General features: G+C 40.3%; 3 protein-coding genes across 4 annotated transcripts in view; 2 read left to right on the top strand and 1 right to left on the bottom strand.

Annotated features, from left to right (window-relative positions):
- The window catches only part of kcnk5b (potassium channel, subfamily K, member 5b), a 12,253-nt gene extending 6,824 nt beyond the window's left edge, over positions 1 to 5,429 (top strand). Inside the window, exons 3-5 of the mRNA XM_027140203.2 lie at positions 3,195 to 3,361; positions 3,915 to 4,083; positions 4,511 to 5,429. Coding sequence (XP_026996004.2) covers positions 3,195 to 3,361; positions 3,915 to 4,083; positions 4,511 to 5,235 — 1,061 coding nt within the window. The 3' untranslated portion in view covers positions 5,236 to 5,429. The remainder of the gene's footprint in view (positions 1 to 3,194; positions 3,362 to 3,914; positions 4,084 to 4,510) is intronic.
- Positions 5,430 to 8,452: 3,023 nt separating this feature from the next.
- LOC113638745 (cilia- and flagella-associated protein 251-like) lies at positions 8,453 to 11,683 on the bottom strand. 2 transcript variants are annotated; one of them, XM_027140208.2, is made up of 4 exons: positions 11,513 to 11,683; positions 10,219 to 11,089; positions 9,775 to 9,867; positions 8,453 to 9,659 (listed from the first exon to the last, which is right to left on the bottom strand). In XM_027140208.2, the coding sequence occupies exons 2-4, from the start codon at positions 11,039 to 11,041 to the stop codon at positions 9,496 to 9,498; spliced, it is 1,080 nt and encodes a 359-aa protein (XP_026996009.1). In that variant the 5' UTR covers positions 11,042 to 11,089; positions 11,513 to 11,683; the 3' UTR covers positions 8,453 to 9,495. The 2 variants fall into 2 exon arrangements, with proteins under 2 accessions (XP_026996009.1, XP_026996010.1); XM_027140209.2 differs by having other exon boundaries at positions 9,784 to 9,867; positions 11,513 to 11,682.
- Positions 11,684 to 15,644: 3,961 nt separating this feature from the next.
- The window catches only part of nt5c1bb (5'-nucleotidase, cytosolic IB b), a 7,479-nt gene continuing 5,623 nt past the window's right edge, over positions 15,645 to 17,500 (top strand). The window contains exon 1 of the mRNA XM_027140214.2: positions 15,645 to 15,848. Within this exon, the coding sequence (XP_026996015.1) occupies positions 15,738 to 15,848 (111 nt within the window). The 5' untranslated portion in view covers positions 15,645 to 15,737. The remainder of the gene's footprint in view (positions 15,849 to 17,500) is intronic.

The raw sequence follows: 17,500 nt of genomic DNA, 5'->3' as shown, positions 1-17,500 counted from the left end.
AACCTCATCCTCATCTGGGTGACACTGGGGGTGTGATTATATAACCTCATCCTCATCTGGGTGACACTGGGGGTGTGATTATATAACCTCATCCTCATCTGGGTGACACTGGGGGTGTGATTATATAACCTCATCCTCATCTGGGTGACACTGGGGGTGTGATTATATAAATTCATCCTCATCTGGGTGACACTGGGGGTGTGATTATATAACCTCATCCTCATCTGGGTGACACTGGGGGTGTGATTATATAACCTCATCCTCATCTGGGTGACACTGGGGGTGTGATTATATAACCTCATCCTCATCTGGGTGACACTGGGGGTGTGATTATATAACCTCATCCTCATCTGGGTGACACTGGGGGTGTGATTATATATATACAGTCTGATAAATATTGTATTGGTGTAAAAGATCACATGGAGTTCACATCTTTTTAGTATAGCAGAATCTAAGTGTAGCTGGTAGATCTCTGGATGCCTCAGGGTTCGCTGGGTCAGCCTCATCTCAGTGGTCCAAAATCGCACGGAAGACGATCAGGGCTGGTATAATGTCTGGATGCCTCGGGATGGGTATAAGAGAGGGGCAGTGGAGAGGGATTAACATATCTGCTGTTCATAATATTAGCAAGTCTGATGTAATAGAGCACAATATTATGGGATGTATTATGTGTACGCCTGACTAAAGAGATGAGTTTTTAATCTACATTTAAACTGGGAAAGTGTGTCTGAGCCCCGAACACTATCAGGAAGACTATTCCAAAGTTTGGGAGCTAAATAAGAAAACGCTCTACCACCTTTAGTAGACTTAGATATTCTGGGAACTAGCAGAAGTCCTGAGTTTTGTGATGTCAGAGAGCGTGAAGGATTGTAACGTGTTAGAAGACTAGTTAGATACATGGGAGCTAAACCATTAAGAGCCTTGTACGTAAGTAGCAGCAGTTTGTAGTCAGTTCTAAACTTAACAGGTAGCCAGTGTAGAGATGATAACATTGGGGTTAAAGGTCATACTTTCTTGTCCTAGTGAGAACTCTGGCAGCTGCATTTAGGACTAACTGTAACCTATTTATTAAAGATGCAGGACAACCACCTAGTAATGCATTACAATAGTCCAGTCTAGAGGTCATGAAGGCAGGAACTAGCTTCTCAGCATCAGATACAGACAGGATGTTTCTCAGCTTGGTGATATTTCTAAGGTGGAAGAAGGCTGTTTTGGTAGTATGAGTGATATGATTTTTAAAAGACAAGTTACTGTCTAATAAACACCAGGTCTTTCACTGTCGAGCTACTTGTAATAGTACATCCCTCTAAATGGGAGTTAAGTTGTGAGAGTTTATGTGCACTGGTTTTTGGACCTATGAGTAATATTTCTGTCTTATCGGAGTTTAACAATAGAAAGTTGCAGCTCATCCAGTCTTTTATCTCTCTAAGGCACTGAGTTAATTTGGACACTGTGGCTATTTCATCTGGTTTTGATGAGATATATAACTGTGTGTCATCAGCATAACAATGGAAACTAATCCCATGTCTTCTAATAATGTTCCCTAATGGAAGCATGTATATAGAGAAAAGCAGAGGTCCTAGAACTGATCCTTGAGGGACCCCATAATTAACTGGTAATAAACTGGAGGATTCACCATTTAATTCTACAAAATGGTATCGGTCAGACAGGTAGGATCTAAACCAACTTAAAGCCTGACCATGAATACCTGTCTAATTTTGTAAGCGATCTAGAAGAATGTTGTGATCTATAGTGTCGAATGCAGCACTAAGGTCAAGTAGAACTAATAGTGACATACAGTCTTGGTCCGAAGCTAAGAACAAGTCGTTTGTAACTTTAACAAGTGCAGTTTCTGTGCTATGATGGGGCCTGAAACCTGACTGAAACTCTTCAAGGATGTTGCTCTCCTGTAAGAAGGAGCTCAGTTGAACAGACACAACCTTTTCAAGTATTTTAGACATAAACAGAAGGTGTGAGATAGGTCTGTAATTTGGTAGTTCATTAGGATCTACATTAGGTTTCTTAATGAGGGGCTTAATAACGTTTAACTTGAAGGATTTAGGGACGTAAGTAGTCTCATGGTTTATGCTTCTGAAACTGCATCTGCTCACTGATCACTGATGATGAAGCTCATGCTGGCAGCAGCACAATGAGTTCAGAAGTCTACAGAAACATTCTGTCTGATAATTTAGTGAGAAACACATCCAGTCTAATCAGGAGAAACTTCATCATGCAGCAAGACAACAATCCAAAGACAGTTTGTTGTCAATGAGTCTCAGATTTGATTGTTATCTCAAGTGAGGAGAATGTAAGCAGATGTACCTTTTACTCACCTGAGGATGGTGTGGTGTGTCACCAAAGTGTCATGTGCTGTTTAACTCGTCTCCGTGTAAATAATGTGGACATTCTAATCCAATTACAGCATATATAAATTACAGCATATTTGTGTGTGTGTGTGTGTGTGTGTGTGTGTGTGTGTGTGTGTGTGTGAGTGTGTGTGTGAGTGAGTGTGTGTGTGAGTGAGTGTGTGTGTGAGTGAGTGTGTGTGTGAGTGTGTGTGTGTGTGTGTGAGTGAGTGTGTGTGTGAGTGAGTGTGTGTGTGAGTGTGTGTGTGTGTGAGTGTGTGTGAGTGTGTGTGTGTGTGTGTGTGTGTGTGTGTGTGTGTGTGTGTGTGTGTTTGTGACACTCACTGTAGTTTTTTATTAGGAACACCTGAGCTTCAGGTGATCATCACATCAAACATCAGACTGAACAAAATATCTGATCTCTGTGACTTTAACTGTGGTGTGACTGCAGATGTCAGAAGCTGCTGGTCTCCTGCTGAGATTCTCACACATCAGTCTCTAGAGTTTCCACAGAACAGAGAAAAATAACCAGAAACATCCTGAGAGCAGACGAGCTGCAGACTGAAACAGCTTGTGGATGAGAAGGTCAGAGGTGAATAATCAGACCGGTCTGATCTGAGAGCTGATTATTATAAAGGCTGATTATTTGAGTTCAGTCTGATCATCCTCCTCTGATCTCCTCTGATCTCCTCTGATCTCCTCTGATCTCCTCTGATCTCCTCTGATCAATTTACTAAATAATTTCATATAGTCTGTAGCTCCACACCAAATGGACAATAAACTCAGGGTGGAGTTTTTAAAGTTACAATGTGTGTGTGTGTGTGTGTGTGTGTGTGTGTGTGTGTTTAGGTTACGGGCAGGTTGCTCCGAAGACAACAGGAGGGCGTGGCTTCTGCATCATATTTGGCTTATGTGGAATTCCACTGTGTCTCACATGGATCAGTGAACTTGGAACATTTTTTGGTAGCAGAACCAAACGTCTGAGCCAGGCTCTACTGCACAGACGATTCAGTGTGGTAATACACACACACACACACACACACACACACACACACACACACACACACACACACACACACACACAGGAATGCACCCTGACTGTTTTAAGAAGTCGAATATACAATTTGATTTCTCCAGAAAGTAAATCCTTCAGTGAATCAATCAGTGAGTTGTTTAGTGAGTCATTTAGTGAATCATTTCGTGGAATGTTCAGCTCCTCCTGACTCCTCTTCCTTTCTCTCTCTCTCTCTCCCTCCATCACCTGCTTTGAAATGAAAGATTTTCTTACAGCTCTCTCAGCTCAGCGTGTCACGGTGATGTGTTTTATCTGCACATAGCGTTAGCATACAAACATAACAATAAACATCTGTCCTTTTGTGTAATCTGGGCTCTGCGTCCATTCTCACCTCTCATGATGACTTTTGATAAACTGAGCAGAGACAATGTGTGTGTATGTGTGTGTGTGTGTGTATGTGTTTATGTGTGTGTGTGTGTGTGTGTGTGTGTGTGTGTGTGTGTGTGTGTGTGTGTGTGTGTGTGTGTGTATGTGTTTATGTGTGTGTGTGACAGAAAAAGGTACAGTTTATCTGCACTACATTGTTCCTGTTGTGGGGTTTACTCTTCCACCTGATCATCCCTCCGCTCATCTTCATGTGTATGGAGAATTGGACGTATCTGGAGGGGCTTTACTTCTGCTTCATCACCCTCACCACTGTGGGCTTTGGAGACTATGTAGCAGGTACGCTAATGGCCCTGTGTGAAGCCACCTTCTCAAATGTCCAAGCTCACATACTCTTGTCTGTACAAGTGCTCCAGTCCTGCAGGTGGCGCTGTTCATTTCAACATCAGTTTCCATGACCTTATTAAGGAATTGCTGACATTCTACGATCGTATAAATGCTGTGTTTATAAAAAAAATTCTTCTCTTGTTTTAATAGATGACATTTTATGAACCAACAAATCCAGTTATGCCTTGTTGATAAGTGACTTTGGTTTCCATGGATACCCCGTAGCAGTAGTGTCGCCCTGCATACTGCAACTAAAGCCATGAGAAATCTTTGAAATGTTTTTTAAACTCAGTAAAATGTGACTGGGAGGATGGGAAAGTTCCTGTGGTGATAAACCTGCTAAACATTTAGAGTATTTATTGCTTTTATCTGGTTCCAGGTGTAAACACTGGGCTGGAATACAAGGCTCCATACCGCTTCTGTGTGGAGTTATGGATCTACATGGGCCTGGCATGGCTTTCTCTGTTCTTCAGCTGGAATGTCAACATGGTGGTGGAGGCCCACAAAGTCCTGAAGAAACGCAGACAGATGCACAGGCACAAGCTTTCTCCTGATCAGCTGGAGCAGATGCACAAAGCATCATTGCCTCATGCACCCAGTATTGTGGACATCTTCAAGTTCATGTCAGAGAAAGGTAAGGACTACAGCGATGTGATCCGAGCCATTGGCACGGCGGAGAAGAAGAAAAAGCAGCAGGAGGATGAGCTCACACGTTCCAAGAGCTGCAGTGACCTCCTTAAACAAATGGTGGTGCCGATGGAACATTCACCACGACAGAAACGAAGATTCAGCATCGGAGACAATGTTTACATGGTCATCTCCAGAGCCAGAGGTTCCACTGGTGATCTGGAGGAGAGCACACCCCTTCAGGAGGAACCGAGCCAAGCTCTGGCCCAGGGCAAGAAGTGTTCAGAAAAGGAACTTGTAAAAAGATCAGGAAGTTTAGTATTAGAGCCAAGAAATGTCTTCCAGAGATCTGTACAGATTCCCAGCTTCAGGTTTAGCTTCGACAATGATGCCTCAGGAACCCAGGAAGGAACCTTGAGGTTCTCTGTGACCAGAGTGAATGAGGATTTATTAGAGAAAGGAGAAGGACCAGGTTGATGAGCACAGATCCTCTTCAGGATCCTTCACTGCTTATAGGACACAGTTAGGTAAATTCATTGAGAAGGTTTATTTAAGTGGAGAACCTGACAAGAACCCGGTGTTATTAGTTAGGAGATGATTGTTGTATAACTGCTGTAAGCATGTATGAATGACAAACTGTAAATAAATACATTTTTCTATGTGCTTTAAAATAGAATTTAGATAAATACACAGGAACCAGCAGCACTTCATTCCTTCAGATCCCATATCTGATCTATCTCACCACTAAGGATGGTAAGTAAACAGGAAGTGGATTTAGTTAATGTGGACAGTTTGGTTGGGTGTGAGACAGTTGCCTGACAGTCAGAGGGTAAAAAGGAGTCTCTCTGATAAACACAACATTCTCTCTGTTATTTCATTTCTGCAGCAGAGTGTCTCCTAAAATTAATGTGTTTATATTTCCAGCTCTCTGCTGCCCTCTACAGGAGAACTGCAACAACTGTACTAGCACTAAAACATGTTAGTAACCAGTGTTGTGCTAGTTACTAAAAATACTAACTAGTTACAGTTACTAGTTACTACATTCAAAAAGTAACTCAATTAGGTTATTGATTATTTACACCAAAAAGGTAACGCGTTACTGTTAAAAGTAACTTTTTTATTTACTGTTTTACAGAACGTTCTTTAATGTTCCCATTAATGCCCTTTTATGGTTTATACAAAACCAGACATCCCAAGTGTCCCGGATGTTCACCCTCATATCTGGCTCCCGCATATTGATAGCGGAATCTAGAGCGAGCGAGCAAGAGCGTGCATGCGAGACAGAGACAAGTATTCAAGTATGTGCTCCAAACCTTGTAGCACACGGTAAAGAGAGGGAGGGGGCCAATCCTGATTGGTCTGTTTCGGTAAGTCAACCAATCAATTGTCAGTGTGGGCGGGCTATAGCCCATGTGTTTTGGAATTACTGCCGACATACTTGAATAAACAGAAACAGGCCCACAGTGCGGCGTCTTTGTGTTTACAGCATCCACCAATCCTACAATGTGTCACTGCTGTAAACAGGTTAGGCTGTAGGCTACACTTCAGTCTAAATTAATTCATTTAAAAAAGTAACGGGTAACACATCTTATAGTAACGGGTAACGCACCATATAGTAACGGGTAACGCATCATATAGTAACGGTAATGCATCATATAGTAACGGTAATGCATCATATAGTAACGGGTAACGCACCGTATAGTAACGGGTAACGCACCGTATAGTAACGGGTAACGCACCGTATAGTAACGGGTAACGCACCATATAGTAACGGGTAACACATCTTATAGTAACGGGTAACGCATCATATAGTAACGGTAATGCATCATATAGTAACGGGTAACGCACCATATAGTAACGGGTAACGCACCATATAGTAACGGTAACGCACCATATAGTAACGGGTAACGCACCGTATAGTAACGGGTAACGCATCATATAGTAACGGGTAACGCGCCATATAGTAACGGGTAACGCGCCATATAGTAACGGGTAACGCACCATATAGTAACGGGTAACGCACCATATAGTAACGGGTAACGCACCATATAGTAACGGGTAACGCATCTTATAGTAACGGGTAACGCACCATATAGTAACGGGTAACGCACCATATAGTAACGGTTAACGCACCGTATAGTAACGGGTAACGCACCGTATAGTAACGGTAACGCACCGTATAGTAACGGGTAACGCACCGTATAGTAACGGGTAACGCACCGTATAGTAACGGTTAACGCACCGTATAGTAACGGGTAACGCACCGTATAGTAACGGTAACGCACCGTATAGTAACGGGTAACGCACCGTATAGTAACGGGTAACGCACCGTATAGTAACGGGTAACGCACCATATAGTAACGGGTAACGCACCATATAGTAACGGTAACGCACCATTGTAACGGGTAACGCACCATATAGTAACGGGTAACGCACCATATAGTAACGGGTAACGCACCATATAGTAACGGGTAACGCACCATATAGTAACGGGTAACGCACCATATAGTAACGGGTAACGCACCATATAGTAACGGTTAACGCACCGTATAGTAACGGTTAACGCACCGTATAGTAACGGGTAACGCACCGTATAGTAACGGGTAACGCACCATATAGTAACGGGTAACGCACCGTATAGTAACGGGTAACGCACCGTATAGTAACGGGTAACGCACCGTATAGTAACGGGTAACGCACCGTATAGTAACGGGTAACGCACCATATAGTAACGGTAACGCACCATATAGTAACGGGTAACGCACCATATAGTAACGGGTAACGCACCATATAGTAACGGGTAACGCACCATATAGTAACGGGTAACGCACCGTATAGTAACGGGTAACGCACCATATAGTAACGGTAACGGAGTTACTTTATTTAAAAAAGTAACGCGTTAGAGTATTAGTTACTGTCAAAAGTAACCGTTACTGCCCAACACTGTTAGTACAGAACAAAAAAAATAAACACTCTGTACCACACACACTGTACCACAAACACTGTACCACACACACTGTACCACACACACTGTACCACAAACACTGTACCACACACACTGTACCACAAACACTGTACCACAAACACTGTACCACACATACTGTACCACACACACTGTACCGCACACTCTGTACCACACACACTGTACCACACACACTGTACCACACACACTGTACCGCACACTCTGTACCACACACACTGTACCACAAACACTGTACCACACACACTGTACCACAAACACTACCACACACACTGTACCACACACACTGTACCACAAACACTGTGCCACAAACACTGTACCACACACACTGTACCACACACACTGTACCACAAACACTACCACACACACTGTACCACAAACACTGTACCATAAACACTCTGAAAAACACACTGTACTACACACACTGTACTACACACACTGTACCACACACACTGTACCACAAACACTGTACCACAAACACTCTGTACCATAAACACTGTACCACACACACTGTACCACAAACACTGTACCACACACACTGTACCATAAACACTCTGAACCACAAACACTGTACCATAAACACTCTGTACCACACACACTGTACCACAAACACTGTACCATAAACACTGTACCACACACTCTGTACCACACACTCTGTACCATAAACACTCTGTACCACACACACTGTACCACACACACTGTACCACACACACTGTACCACAAACACTGTACCACAAACACTACCACACACTCTGTACCACACGCACTGTACCACACACTCTGTACCACACACACTGTACCACAAACACTTCACAGTAGGCCTGAAGAGGGAGAAGTGTGCTGTAATACAGTTCACATGGTCACACTCTGCTTCATGTAGTTTATATGAAGGACAATGAACTGAAAGCTGTTTGTGTTCCTCAGTCAGAAGTAAGATTCATTTAAAAAGAAGAAAATAACATTTAAATATTTAATTCCAGTTCCACTTAAAAATACAATGTTTTCCTCTACTTTTATAACTCCTATGTTTATAACCTGTATGTTTATAATTCCTATGTTTATAATTCCTATGTTTATAACCCCTATGTTTATGACCTCTATATTTATAACCCCTATGTTCATAACCCCTAGGTTTATGACGTCTATGTTTATAATGCCTATGTTTATAATGCCTATGTTTATAATGCCTATGTTTATGACCTGTATATTTATAACCCCTATGTTCATAACCCCTAGGTTTATGACGTCTATGTTTATAATGCCTATGTTTATAACCTCTTCTCCTGATGGAGAAACAGCATTACTGCTGAAGTGAGTTCTCACTCTGACTCACAGCTTCATCCACATCACTTTCTTGTCTCATTAACAGAAGTAAAGTCACTCGTGGGGTTTAAACACAAGCCTTGTTGTCATCTCTTTACGCCACTGACCCTTGTTTATGCTAACATCACGGTGGACTTTTTATTTGCTCATTTGAAGGTTTTAAATCTCAGTAATCTGTACAGCATGCTCTGTAAGCACATGGTGGACACTTTGAAAGCTGCTGGATTGATGCTTCACTTTCTTTCTACTTGTAATGTAAAATCCATCGTAATGAGCACAGCATGCTTCAGTGTTTTGTTGCTGTCATGGTGATATCATGAAAATGTCAGTTTGTCAAATGTCAATCCTCTAATCTTCACTCGTCTTGTATTTGATGTCCAACTATTCACATGGATGTTTTTCCTGATTGGACAGGCTGGTCTGTGGGTGGAGCCTTAGAGGAGAGTACAGTGGCGGAAACGTTCTTTCTTAAAGGAGCGCTCTGTGTTGTTCTTGTCCTCACTGAACTCAGTGACCTCTAAAGGATCCTGTGAACCTGTGGCTTCATCCCCATCATGCTGGTCCTGTAGGACACTTGAGCCTCTTGACCTGCTGCATCCTGAGTTCAGGAAAACAGCATTAGCATTACTGTTAGCATTAGTGTGACACTGCAGGGGTCAAATCTTATAATGTAGTCTATCTCATTTAAATCAGCAGTGTCAATGTGGCATCACCTGTCTCACCTTCTTGACTGTCCTCTTCCTGAGGTAACTGTCTCTCCTCATCAGCTCCACCCTCATCGGCTCCACCCTCAGCAGTAAACCCCCCTACAGTAGCATAAAGAACATAATACAGTCTGAGCGAGACAGATAGATGAAGACAGATGGTAGATATAGAGACAACCAGATACTGATGTATAGACAGAGGGGCAAACGGGTTCACAGACAGACAGACAGACAGACACACAGGTACTGAGAGACTGGCAGAGACACAGCGAGATTAAACATTATTTTCTGAGAGACAGACACATAGAGGCAAGCAGACAGACAGACAGGAAGATATACAGTTACACAATAAGACAAACTAATATACAGGTTGACAGACTGGTATACAGACAGACAATCGGACAGACAGGCAGACTTGTAAATGGACAAACAGATATGCAGACAGACAGATACCAGTATTCTGTTTCGGTTTAGTAGACGTGGAGTTTCTCCTCTTATCTGAATCGTCTTTGTCTTGGGCATATCTGTTTTGGGTGTGTCCCTCTGGTGTGTGTCCCTCTAGTGTATGTCCATCTGGTGTGTTTCCCTCTGGTGTGTGTCCATCTTGTGTGTCTCCTTCTGGTATGTGTCCATCAGGTGTCTGTCCATTCGTCTGCTTGTTGTTGGACTCTGGACTTGGTTCTGTCCCAGTGTCCTTGCAGTATGGTGTCTCAGCACTGGTCTTGGAGATGTTGTCCTTTTGTCCTCCTTCATCATTTTCCATCCTTACAGCTTTCACTTTCTGTAAGTTCATGTCTGCATTAAGGGGTGAGAGCTGTGTACTAGTTCCTGTCCTCTCGTCCTTATTCTCCTGTCTCTCTGCACTCGTCCCTCTCTGATTTGGGTCTCTTCGTTTTCGGTACCAGCCTTTAGATGGAGCATAACACCACTCCCACTGCTCCTCCTCATTCCTCCGCTCCTGCTCCTGCTTCTCTCTCTCACGTTGCTCCTCCTGCTCGTCTGCGAAAGCCTGTCTCTTTGAGTTTATTCGCCCCGCCGCCCCTGTCTTGCTCTCTGAGTCTTTTTCACCTTCATCCTTGTCCTCATCCTCACCCTGCTTCTTATTGATGATAGTGTTGACCTGCTCTGTCAGCTGGTCACTCACCGTATACGTCACATCATTCACTGCTGTCCTCACACCATCCACTGTGTTTGAGACGGTGCTGGACACCGAATCCAGGATGGAAGAGACAGATACGGAGGACAGGCTCTCCTGGAAACTTTTGAAGAATGCCATTGACTCAGTCTTGTTTTGTGTGTCTCATACTTCACTTCATGTTAGTTCCTGATGAAGAAACACATCACATTGTTACATAACACTAATGAGGAACTGATGAGGAACACTATGTTCAGCGATGTAATCATTTTACTATTAATCAAATGGTTTACATGAACAATAACAATAAACACAGCAACTAATAAGATGTAAAGGCAAGCCTCGAAAAAGTTATAATGACTATAAAACCAAAATATCTAAAGAAATATATACTACATTTTCTTCTTCTTCTTCTTCTTCTTCTTAATATTATTATTATTATTATTATTATTATTATTATTATTATTATTATTATATTCAAATGGAAATTTCACATTAGGACGGTGAACTCACAACACACCGGCTGTGACGAGGAATTCTATAGAACACAAATCAGCTAATGACGGGATAATCGATACAGTAAGACATCTAACATGAAGAAGTAAAACAAACCTCAGCTCCCAGCGACACTCATCATAAACACGTCTACAGCACTGCACACGTCTCCGCTCTCAGACAGATGCCTTTATTTCCTGTCCTGTATGTTTGAGCTGTAACACTTTACCTGGTTGTTCAGGTGAGTGTGGAATCGTCTTTTCCCTGTCCCCTCTGTGTGTGTGTGTGTGTGTGTGTGTGTGTGTGTGTGTGTGTGTGTGTGTGTGTGTGTGTGTGTTAATAATTAATTTATTTAACCTGATACTGTTCTATAGTCTATACACACGTGCACACAGCCTACAAACTATTCTGTTCTTAACCATGCTGATCAGGCTAACATGCTAACTTGCTAATGCCTAAAAAAATACTCCTAAATTTATGTCTGGGGTCACAGGTCACAAGAGCTCTGAAACACAGAAAAGTAGAGACCTTATCAAATTCAGCCAAGGGCACTGGGTATAGGACATAATGTCCACTGTTAAAGGTTCTATACAAATAAAATTATAATGGAACTGAAATAGAGCTCTGGGAGGTCCTGGTAGTGCAGCACTGAGAATAAGGAACAGGACCCTATGAATGTGGTGTGGGAATATGGAGGTAAATAGGTTCTAGGGTACTAGCATTTGTAAGCATTGCCTATGATGCTATATACTGGACTGTGTGTGTGTGTGTGTGTGTGTGTGTGTGTGTGTGTGTGTGTGTGTGTGTGTGTGTGTGTGTGTGTAATCGGAGGAGAAAGTGGGGCATGCTTATTTAAATGTGAACGGTTAAGCGGGAGACACTGTGAGTTGTTTACACACACACACACACACACACACACACACACACACACACACACACACACCTCCTGTTGAAAAGTCATCTCACAGGTGAATTAATAATGATGCATGTTTTTGTCTGTGAAACTGGATAAGACATTTATAATTCAGACTGCAGAAGTGCGCACACTGAAACTCCGCCTACTTTATTTCCTGTCACAGTAACATGAGCTTTCTGTGGAAGAACCACACGGACCAATCACAATTCAACAATAAACAATTATAAGTAGATATGCAATTTATTACCTTAGTTACAAAATGAGATCAACAAACAAACCAAACCCCCCCCCCCCTGGCCAGAAGGAAGAAAGAACGAGAGAAAGAATAAACAAACAAACAAACAGTAAATAAATAAATAAATAAATAAATAAAAATAAAAAGGGGTCTCGAGTAGTCCTCTAACAAGGCTCTAACAAAAAGGTCCAGGTGATACTGAGGAGTTCTCAATCAAATCCAATATAATGCTCTAGATTTTATAAAAGGATCCTAATGATGCTTTAAAAGAGATTATTTTAAGGTGGATGTACTGCAATAGCTCTCGTATCCAATCCTGGTGTGATGGGGAAGCATGTGCACATTTGAGAACAAAGACACACCGAGGTGGTAAAGACAAATATCACCACACATTGTCACGGCCAAACAGGGCTGTCAGGGCATTACGGGCAATGGGGGTGTTAAGGGTCTGTGAAAGAGACCAGCAGCCCAGTGGGCACGACCAGATCATAACAGTGAACAATTGTAAGGTGCAAATGCAAGCAATTTACTGAACCATGAACATGTTCAAACATGAGAGGAAGAACAGAGGAAAGAACAGAGAGCAAGATAAGAGAGGAAAGTGAGGAAAGAGAGGGCATTTATGGGGGGAAACAGTGAGGGGCACAACATTTCATTTTGTCAAAAACATTTCACAAAGTCATGAGGTAATTGTTGTTTCTGGACTAAATGATATGACAAACACTGTGTACAATATTTATTAATAAATGACATCATACTTTTATCTATTCATAGTTTAATGTCTTCTGAACAGACTGACTTCCTGTTGTGTCTTGTGTTCCCTCAGCTCTAAACACTCGTCCCCTCAGCGGTCTCTCTTTATTCTCTCAGCTCTAAACACTCGTCCCCTCAGCGGTCTCTCTTTATTCTCTCAGCTCTAAACACTCGTCCCCTCAGCGGTCTCTCTTTATTCTCTCAGCTCTAAACACTCGTCCCCTCAGCGGTCTCTCTTTATTCTCTCAGCTCTAAACACTCGTCCCCTCTGCAGTCTCTCTTTACTCTCTCAGCTCTAAACACTCGTCCCCTCAGCAGTCTCTCTTTACTCTCTCAGCTCTAAACACTCGTCCCCTCAGCAGTCTCTCTTTACTCTCTCAGCTCTAAACACTCGTCCCCTCAGCGGTCTCTCTTTATTCTCTCAGCTCTAAACACTCGTCCCCTCAGCGGTCTCTCTTTATTCTCTCAGCTCAAACACTCAACAATAGTTACATACATTTCAAAGTTGTCTAATTTTATATCAGACAAACATTTGTCACAGCTGATGATATAAATTGTATTGAGGAGTTTATTGTGTGTGTGTGTGTGTGTGTGTGTGTGTGTGTGTGTGTGTGTGTGTGTGTGTGTGTGTGTGCTGTTCAGTGTAAAGTGTGTAATATTGTGTAAAAACACAGATTTGTCCTAATGAGTTCACTAACAAATATTTTGAACAGAAAACTAATTTTAAGAATAATATTTATAATTTATTATACATTATATTATAAACTCACCATTTTATTAGGAACAGTTTCTGCTCATCACTGCAGTTATCAGCTGATCAGCAGCACAATGAATACTGTGCAGATACACATGAAGAGCTTCAGGTAATGTTCACCTGGAGGTGGAAGAGCTCCAGCAGCAGAAGGTCACTGATCACTGGAGGTCTGATGTGTTGTGTGTGCTGTAGATGGAGTTATAGAGTTACTGTAGATGGAGTTATTGAGTTACTGTAGATGGAGTTATTAAGATTAAGATTATATAACTTTATATAACTATAAATGTAGATTATAAACTGTATAAATGTAGATTATATATCTGTATGAATGTAGATTATATAACTGTATAAATGTAGATTATATATCTGTATAAATGTAGATTATATATCTGTATAATGTAGATTATATATCTGAATAAATGTAGATTATATATCTGTATAAATGTAGATTATATATCTGTATAATGTAGATTATATATCTGTATAATGTAGATTATATATCTGTATAAATGTAGATTATATATCTGTATAATGTAGATTATATATCTGTATAAATGTAGATTATATATCTGTATAAATGTAGATTATATATCTGTATAATGTAGATTATATATCTGTATAATGTAGATTATATATAACTGTATAAATGTAGATTATATATCTGTATAATGTAGATTATATATCTGTATAAATGTAGATTATATATCTGTATAAATGTAGATTATATATCTGTATAATGTAGATTATATATCTGTATAATGTAGATTATATATAACTGTATAATGTAGATTATAAACTCTATAAATGTAGATTATATATCTGTATAATGTAGACTATATATCTGTATAAATGTAGATTATATATCTGTATAAATGTAGATTATATATCTGTATAATGTAGATTATATATCTGTATAAATGTAGATTATATATCTGTATAAATGTAGATTATATATCTGTATAATGTAGATTATATATCTGTATAAATGTAGATTATATATCTGTATAATGTAGATTATATATCTGTATAAATGTAGATTATATATAACTGTATAAATGTAGATTATATATAACTGTATAAATGTAGATTATAAACTGTATAAATGTAGATTATATATCTGTATGAATGTAGATTATATAACTGTATAAATGTAGATTATATATCTGTATAAATGTAGATTATATATCTGTATAAATGTAGATTATATATCTGTATAAATGTAGATTATATATCTGTATAAATGTAGATTATATATCTGTATAATGTAGATTATATATCTGTATAATGTAGATTATATATAACTGTATAAATGTAGATTATATATCTGTATAATGTAGATTATATATCTGTATAATGTAGATTATATATCTGTATAAATGTAGATTATATATCTGTATAAATGTAGATTATATATCTGTATAAATGTAGATTATATATCTGTATAAATGTTCATAATTAAGTGTATATTTTATTTACAATAACGTTAGTGCAGAGTTAAAGCCTGAATATTTATAACTGTATTAATGTTTAATCTTTGTGTTCAGTGTGGCAGATTCGTCATGAATACATTTCGGTTTACTTCCTGAGTCTCTCTCTCTCTCTCTCTCTCTCTCTCTCTCTCTCTCTCTCTCTCTCTCTCTCTCTGGTCGTGTTCGGTCTCTCGGTATAAACACTAAGCGGTAAAATGAGTGAAAAAGAAGAGAACTCGACAGTAAAAAGCGGAGATGCGGCAGAACAGGACTGGGAGGCGGCCAAGAGCTTCTACAACAATCTGAGGAGTAAAAAACCCAGACCTGTAAGTAACACACACACACACACACACACACACACACACACACACACACACACACACACACACACACACACCTGTCTGTAAGTAACACAAACAAACACACACCACAAACAAACACACACACACACTCACACAAACACACACACCTTTAATTAACACACACACACACACACACACACACACACACACCAGAAAGTAACACACACACACACACACACCTGTATAGTAAACAAAAACACACACACAAACAACAAAACAAAAACAAAAACAAACACACACACACAAACACACACACTGTAAAGCCTAAGGAACCAAACACCACAACACACAAACCACACACACACCACAAATCACACACACACACAACACACACACCTGTAAGTACAACACACCCACACACACACACACACACACACACACACACACCTGTAAGTAACACACACACACACACACACACACACACACACACACACACACACACACACACACACCTGTAAGTAACACACACACACACACACACACACACACACACACACACACACACACACACACACACACACACACACCCAGACCTGTAACACACACACACACACACCTGTAAGTAACACACACACACACACACACACACACACCTGTAAGTAATGCACACACACACACGCCTGTAAGTAATACACACACACTCACACACACACACACACACACACACACACACACACACACACACACACACACACACACACACACACACACACACACACACACACACACACACATATACCCAGACCTGTAAGTTACACACACACACACACACACACACACCCAGACCTGTAAGCCGTTATACAGAGACCTACATAAGCGCTTATGTCTATAACGTCTTATTAGTTTTTTTAATAAATGCAAAAGATAGGGAAATAAGTGCTAGTTGAAGTGTTTCCTAACACACAAACACACACACACACACACAGACACACACACACACACACACAGACACACACACACAAACACACACACACATTGACAAAGGGGAAGGCGGACGGAGACAGAGCTTTGTAACGAGCGGCATGTGTGTATGTGATTGTGTGTGTGTGTGTGTGTGTGTGTGTGTGTGTGTGTGTGTGTGTCTGTTACAGAGTGGAAACACACTGCACTGTATTCAATACTGTAATAATCTACAGATGTTTACTTTACTTTGTTTTTACTTTTTAGTGAAACTCTCGTGTGTTTCTTCACTTCCTGTTTGAGTTCAAAATCTGCTGTAAATTCAGAATAACTTGAGCTCTGAAGTGTAAATCTGAATAACACTATAATAAATAAATAAATACATACATAAATAAATAAATCACTTTTATACAGAAAAAGTGACAAAAGTCTGAAAGATCATTGACCAGGAAATAAAACCAGGAAATACCGAGGAGATGAGTCACACACACACACACACACACACACACACACACACACACACACACACACACACACACACACACACACACACACACCTGTTATGTAACTATCCTTCTTTGTCTTAATAATGGACAGTATAAGTTAAAGTGAACAGGAGTGATGTAGAACTGTCTCACTCAATAGTGTAATTATTATTATTATTATTATTATTATTATTATTATTATTATTATTATTATATAGAACTTTGAATGAA

This window comes from Tachysurus fulvidraco, chromosome 16 (assembly GCF_022655615.1).
Source record: "Tachysurus fulvidraco isolate hzauxx_2018 chromosome 16, HZAU_PFXX_2.0, whole genome shotgun sequence".
Lineage (NCBI taxonomy): Eukaryota > Metazoa > Chordata > Actinopteri > Siluriformes > Bagridae > Tachysurus > Tachysurus fulvidraco.
Note: the sequence above shows the minus strand (reverse complement) of the source record. Positions and strands in the feature narration are given on the sequence as shown.

Coding starts and splice junctions, on each gene's coding strand:
- LOC113638745 (XM_027140208.2), bottom strand. CDS start 11,041: ATGGCATTCTTCAAAAGTTTCCAGGAGAGCCTGTCCTCCGTATCTGTC. Junction 9,868..10,218: donor TAAACCGAAACAGAATACTG/GTATCTGTCTGT, acceptor ATGCTACTGTAG/GGGGGTTTACTGCTGAGGGT. Junction 9,660..9,774: donor CAGTCAAGAAGGTGAGACAG/GTGATGCCACAT, acceptor TCCTGAACTCAG/GATGCAGCAGGTCAAGAGGC.